At 43.2% G+C, this 7,189-nt stretch overlaps 1 protein-coding gene across 1 annotated transcript in view; it reads right to left on the bottom strand.

The window, feature by feature from the left end:
• The window catches only part of liat1 (ligand of ATE1), a 42,551-nt gene that overhangs the window by 12,317 nt on the left and 23,045 nt on the right, over positions 1-7,189 (bottom strand). Inside the window, exon 3 of the mRNA XM_063031217.1 lies at positions 6,448-7,061. Within this exon, the coding sequence (XP_062887287.1) occupies positions 6,448-6,625 (178 nt within the window). The 5' untranslated portion in view covers positions 6,626-7,061. The remainder of the gene's footprint in view (positions 1-6,447; positions 7,062-7,189) is intronic.

Genomic DNA, 7,189 nt, shown 5'->3' with positions numbered 1-7,189 from the left:
TATAATAATATACCTGGACTGTCAAGACTTTGTTTTAAAATTTTATTTGCTTGACAAAGTTTAAGTAGTTTCAGCAAAATAGATTAGCCTTACTAGAATGTGACATGAAATGTGTCAAATATGTAGAAATGAACGTACAAATTAGAAGTAAGTGTAGACTCTTCAGTCCTACAGGTATACTATGCTATTCAAGAAGATTAGCATACCTGATAACCGGAACTCTGTGTTCCTGTCTACCCCTGCCATAAAAAGACTCAAAGGCTTTGCTTCCAAAATCCTTTGAATTAGACTCATGGCCCTCCAAGAGAGGAAAAAAAATCACACTTTCTATCCTAAACAAAGGTGAGTTTGACCACTCCCACTCTCCAGTTCTAGAATCTCACAGAAGATGAAAAGTCTTTTCCACACCCACCCTATCAAAACCCCTCAGTATCTTACTGGTTGTCCAACATCATCAAAGTTGGCTGAGCTCTGTTGTGGTCAACATTATGCCGAATAGCTGCAAAATGATGCCATGGGTCGGGGGAATGTGAAAGCTGTGGGAAGATAGTAGACTGGAGAAACTCAGCTTATTTCCTCTGAACCAGGATTCCCAGCTGTTTTCTTATTATCCCTACCATTAACTGAGGGGCTGGGGACCCCTGCTTTTGAACAGGGAAAGGGGATTTACCAGAGCTGCTTGAACTTGCGAAAGGTCTAGATGGAATGTGCAGCTGTAGAAAGGAAAGTCAGATATCACAGATGGAATATGATTTGCAAGTGAATCAGGGATAACACAAGAAATGCTTTTTAAGTACAATGTGTGCTGAGGATTTCTACTCAAGATGGTGCCTGTGTACAATGCTCCTTCAGTTGACATCTTCTGGATAGATCATGAAACCATATATTTCACTTCCTTTATGTCTCTTACATTTGTTTTTCATCTTGGATGTGATTCTGGAACTGTTGGAGCCTCTGATTTGCTGTTTGGAGATTGTTCGGGTGTTTCAGCGCTCTGCAGTCTCCGAGAGAATTCTGGGAGGCAGGGGCAGTGTGCACCAACTTCAAGGTGGGCAGGCCACAGGATGGCTGCAGGGCACAGCCAATGTTCAACAAAGTAATCAACCATTTCACTGATTAAAGCTTCCATAGGTCACCGATTAAACCGACGAGGGAGATTGAAACATCGAGGCGAATGAGGAAGTTTGGAGATTATTTGGGTGCTTCAGCGCTCTGCAGTCTCCGAGAGGACTCTGGGAGACAGAGGCAGCGTGCCTGAACCTCATGGTGGGCAGGCTGTGGGATGGAGCGTGAGCCGATGTTTGACACTCCATTTCGCCAATTAAAGCTTCCATTGTGTGCAGATTAAAGCAATGTGGGAGATTGAAACATTAGAAGGTGAGTGAAGGCTGCCTGCCTTTTGATCACTGAGGATCACTCTGCTACGCTAGCAGAGAGAGGAGAGCCTGTTGTTGTGCCCAGAGAATGTTGCCCAGGTTTTCTGTGTTTTAGATGTGGACTTGGACCTTGGACTGTAGACTTTTTTTCGGGGGGTCCTATAGTTTTTTGTATTTTGTTTTTTTTTTTGCCCGATCTTTCTCTTTTTTTGTGCAGGGGAGGTTGGTGGTGGGGAATTGGGTTTGATGCGTCTGTTCCATTTTTGTTTTTTTTTTGTGTGGGGATGGGGATTTGGGGGTTGATGTTCCTGTTCCGTTTTTGTTCATTTTTTTTGTGCAGGAAGTGGGGAAATTTGGGAGGTGTTGATGTGCCTGTTTCATTTTTGTTTGCTTTTTTGTGTGGGAGGGGGCTATTTTGGGGGTTGATGATCGTGCTGCCTTTCTTTTCTTTCTTGGCTACCCGGAGAAGAAGAATTTCAGAGTTGTATACTTTGACAATAAATGAACCTTTGAACCCTTACTGAAATGTTAGAAAGAATCAACAGTGATATTCAGATGGGATTGGATAAATATTTGATAGTAAAAAAGACAATTTTTTCAGGAACACGAGTAAAACAATAACAGGACAAGAGTTAATCAAATTTTTTTTTCAAAAGATGGGGTGGACTCAATAGGTTCTTTCTGCACTATGCCATTCTACAGAAGTACTAGCTGCATTGAAAGCCATATTGGTGGCTGTTTCTATTTGTCAGTCACTAAGAGGAAGTACATTAAAAGTCATACATGTCAGAGAAATAGGCAGCAAAATCTAAATCATAGGCCAAAACTGGAAGCAACCAGTTGGCATCCAAGACAAAGTGGCTCCTTATTGACATTGATTTGATGATGTGATGTAAGCTGGGTCCTCTTTGACAACCTATCCCATGATTTTTGTAAACAACAGGAATTCTGCAGATGCTGGAAATTCAAGCAACACACATCAAAGTTGCTGGTGAATGCAGCAGGCCAGGCAGCATCTCTCGGAAGAGGTACAGTCGACGTTTCAGGCCAAGACCCTTCGTCAGGACTAACTGAAGGAAGAGTTAGTAAGAGATTTGAAAGTGGGAGGGGGAGATCCAAAATGATAGGAGAAGACAGGAGGGGGAGGGATGGAGCCAAGAGCTGGACAGGTGATTGGCAAAAGGGATACAAGAGGATCATAAGACAGGGGGTCCGGGGAGAAAGACGGTGGGGGGGGGGAGAAAGAGGTTGGGCAAGGGGTATAGTCAGAGGGACAGAGGGAGAAGGAGGAGAGTGAGAGAAAGAATGTGTATAAAAATAAATAACAGATGGGGTACGAGGGGGAGGTGGGGCATTAGTGGAAGTTAGGGAAGTCGATGTTCATGCCATCAGGTTGGAGGCTACCCAGACGGAATATAAGGTGTTGTTCCTCCAACCTGAGTGTGGCTTCATCTTTACAGTAGAGGAGGCCGTGGATAGACATGTCAGAATGGGAATGGGATGTGGAATTAAAATGTGTGGCCACTGGGAGATCCTGCTTTCTCTGGCGGACAGAGCGTAGATGTTCAGCAAAGCGGTCTCCCAGTCAGCGTCGGGTCTCGCCAATATATAGAAGGCCACATCGGGAGCACCGGACACAGTATATCACCCCAGCCGACTCACAGGTGAAGTGTCGCCTCACCTGGAAGGACTGTCTGGGGCCCTGAATGGTGGTAAGGGAGGAAGTGTAAGGGCATGTGTAGCACTTGTTCTGCTTACAAGGATAAGTGCCAGGAGGGAGATCAGTGGGGAGGGATGGGGGGGACGAATGGACAAGGGAGTTGCGTAGGGAGCGATCCCTGTGGAAAGCAGGGTGGGGGGGGAGGGAAAGATGTGCTTAGTGATGGGATCCCGTTGGAGGTGGCGGAAGTTACGGAGAATGATTTTTGTGCTGGATTATCCATTTTTCTTAGCTGGTTTATTTTTCTATTACCAAACTTTTCCATATTTTCTATCTCCAATTTCCTTGCCTTTTGTTAAGCCAACCATTCCCTATTTACGCCCACACTTGCTTTTTCTTTAAACACAAGAGATCTGCAGATGCTGGAAATCCAAAGCAACAAACACAAAATGCTGGAGGAACTCAGCTGGTTAGGCTGCATCTATGGAGAGGAATGAACAGCTGACATTTCGGGCCAAGCCTCTTCATTGGAACTGCCTTTTCTTTGCCTTTTTAATTTTGTTGGTAATTCTTTCTAACAGTTGCCTGAGGCAATTCGTTACGTCATCCAAATGATCATTCCAAAGTTGCTGCAGGTACTTTGTTGGTATTTTCTTTGAAATACTGTATGTATTTCTCACATATTTGCCCCTCTCTTTTCTTTGACAACACTTATGAAGTGTCATTTTGTCTGCTCTTAGCCAAGGTTCTGGTTTTGTTACCGGTGTCTGTAGCTTCCTGTTTCAAAGATAGTTGTAATTCCTGTTTGGTACTCTAATGGTTTCTATAATATAATATTTGATTATGAAATTTGGATACAATAGGATCTCTTAAGAACCTCTTAGATAGGTACATGGAGCTTAGAAAAATAGAGGGTTATGTGCTAGGGAAATCCTGAGCAGTTTCTAGAGTTGGTTACATGGTCAGTACAAAATTGTGGGCCAAAGGGCCTGTAATGTGCTGTAGATTTCTATGTTTTATATTTTTGGAAATTTGACACAACTAATCAGAAATTTTTCTCTCATGTGTTTAGGGCATATTCTAGAGTTGGTGGATATAGCAAATTTCAACAGCAACTAATTTTCAAATTTGGATGTGGATTGTAGATTGAATTTAAAATGCAGCTCTGAACAATAGTTTTCCTGGAGCTGCAGATTGGGGTTGATTGCAAACCTGGAAACACACATTCACTTGAGGTTGGCATATGCATGAATCCGGCCGGAGAAGGGGGGAGAGTGGGGGAAAGGGGGGGGGAGAGGGGGAGAATGCTGATTAACGTTCATTTTGGTTGTCTGAAGCATTAGTGTGAAGAAGGTGGTGTTTGCTAATTATATGTAATTCAAAGGACGCATGGTAAATACATTGTAACTATAGATTTGTCCTGCTGTTACCTTTGATCTTTAGCATATAAAAATGTCATGTAATATTGGGTCAGGCACACCTCTTCAAAGAGTGTCTCGATTATGGTGGCTGTTGCTCGTTTTTGGTGAATAAACACTTCTATATCCACTATCTTCTGTGTCTCACTGATGACTTTGTTCACAGTTGCAACAAGTGATTAAAGATGTGACAAAGTCTGTAAATTTTTGACTGGAAGAGAATATCCTAGTTTGTAGTTTAGATCCTGACCCATTACAGCTGTGGTCTGGATCTTCCACCAGCAGGGTGAGAATGTGGGCGAATGTCAGATGGAGCTATGGGCCATTGGATGGGCAGACAAATGACTGAAGTGGGTTAGCAGTTTGCTGCTGGAACCAGGGCGAGGTGTGTGATTCAAGCTTGTGTTGGAAAGATGAGGCCAGTGCCTGGGACAGGGAGGTCACCATGGACCAAGGAACATAATTAGGCCATTCGGCCCATTGACTCTGCACCACCATTTGATCATTGCCCACTCATTATCCCTCTCAAACCCATTTTCCTGCCTTCTCCCTGTGATCTTTGACACCCTTACTAATCAAAGGACTATCAACCCTTCACTTTAAATGTACCCAATGACTCGGCCTCCATAGCAGCTCGTGCACAAGAGGATGGGTGGGGGGGGGGGCTTGGTGTTAAAGGGCCCCTGTGCCAACCACTCACGTCTTCATGAAAATGATGCCCTTGTACTTATTTTCCCTCAATATTACCACAGACGTAAAAAAGGCTCCTGCCAATTTAGAAAGATAGCCAGCCAGCCAGCCTTTGGCATTCAAAAGGTTGAATGTTTCCGGTCACCACCGGAGTAATACTGAACCAAAACTGATTATCATGTTATATTGGGCAAATGATAAGATGGTACCAACTTATAGTCAGGAAAAAAAAGGCAGAGGCGGAGACAATTAACTCAAGAGCTTAGGGCCTTGGCAGCTGAGGGCATGGCTGCTGTTAGTGAAGGAAGTTAAAGGGTTGTTGGTATTTACAGACAGGAGTGAGATCAGGGATGCATTTGAAGACAAAGGTTTCAAATTTATCATCAAGGCAACGTTTATCTCAGAGTGAATGCAAGTCTGCCAACTTGGTAAAGAGTGGCATAGTAGAGTAGTGGTTAGCACAATGCTTTACAGTAAAGATGACCTGATTTAAATTTCCAGCACTGGCAGGAGTTTGTACGTTCTCCCTGTGACCACGTGGGCTTCCTCTGGGTGCTCTGGTTTCCTCCCACAGTCCAAAGACGTAGCGGTTGGTTGGTTGATTAGTCATTGTAAATTGACCCGTGATTAGGCTAGGGTTAAATTGGTGGGTTGCTAGGCAGTGCAGCTCGAAGGGCCGGAAGAGCCTATTCCATGCCGTATCTCAATGAATAAATAAACAAACAAACAAACAAACACGGTGTAATGAGATTTGAAGGGCCGGAAGAGAGTATTCCATGCTGTATCTCAATGAACAAACAAACAAACAAGCACGGTGTAATGAGATTTGAAGGGCCGGAAGAGAGTATTCCATGCTGTATCTCAATGAACAAACAAATAAACAAGCACGGTGTAATGAGATTTGAAGGGCCGGAAGAGAGTATTCCATGCCTTATCGCAATGAATAAATAAATAAATAAACATACAAACAAACATGGTGTAACACACATAAAAGTTGCTGGTGAATGCAGCAGGCCAGGCAGCATCTCTAGGAAGAGGTACAGTCGATGTTTTGGGCCGAGATGGTGTAATGAGATTTGGTACAAGTTAGTTGGTGTAAGTAGGAGATTTAGACCATAAGCTTAGAGAAAGTAAAACATTATAGGAAACCACTTACAAGAGTATATTATAGATTAGAATATATACTTCTACAGTAACAAATAGTTTCAATAGCAGATTACCTTAACCACGGTTGGGACGAGTGGAATGTGAGTGTTGGGGGGAAGGGGAATTGATATCCCTATTCAATGGTTATTTATCCTACCCATTACTGTTTCAGCTGAGGTTAACGGCGTACTTGAAGAGCTTCTCCTTGTTTTGCGGGAATTCTTTTTTTCTTTCACACCCTTTTTCTTGATTTTCTTCTTTACTGCCGAATCACCAGTAAACTTCGTGGCTGACTTTGCCTTGTGCCCGCTGGCCGGTGTATCGTCTTCCATCATCAGCTCGCAGCTTTTCTTAACCCACGCCGTCGCATCGGTTTAGTTTTGGAAGTTTTATAAGTTGCCAGAACAACAAACGTCTTCTAGATCTGTGGGTAAATAAGAAAATGCGTGCGTGCACTTTGGCCGACTCTTGAAGTCTAACAGTAATTGACTTCTAACTTTCGTTAAAACTTTCTGCTTCCTGGATTTCGATCGCCCGACTTCTACATTTCATGCAATATGATCTAGTTTGCTCTGATCTTAAATGCAGAGCAACGGGATCGATGACAGGCTGTTCATTGCTATTTCATTTGTGGTTTAGTTAATAATTTTATCCTCCTCTGTGGTAGAAATTTCCTTTCTCCCTCCATCCCAACGCACAAGCTGCACCGACTCTCCGAGTGACGCGTTACCATGGCGACGCCTCCCTACTCTCTCCCCAACAGCAAAGCACCTGCGCAGAAAAAAGTCCAAAAGTTAAAGATCAAATAACGATTAAAGACCAGTTAAGAGCGAACGTATGATACTTAACTCTTATTTACAATAACGCCTGTAGTTTATTTATTTTTGGTTTAACGTTTT

This window comes from Mobula hypostoma, chromosome 23, assembly GCF_963921235.1.
Source record: "Mobula hypostoma chromosome 23, sMobHyp1.1, whole genome shotgun sequence".
NCBI classification, from domain to species: Eukaryota; Metazoa; Chordata; class Chondrichthyes; order Myliobatiformes; family Myliobatidae; genus Mobula; species Mobula hypostoma.
This window is presented reverse-complemented; position numbering and strand designations above follow the sequence as displayed.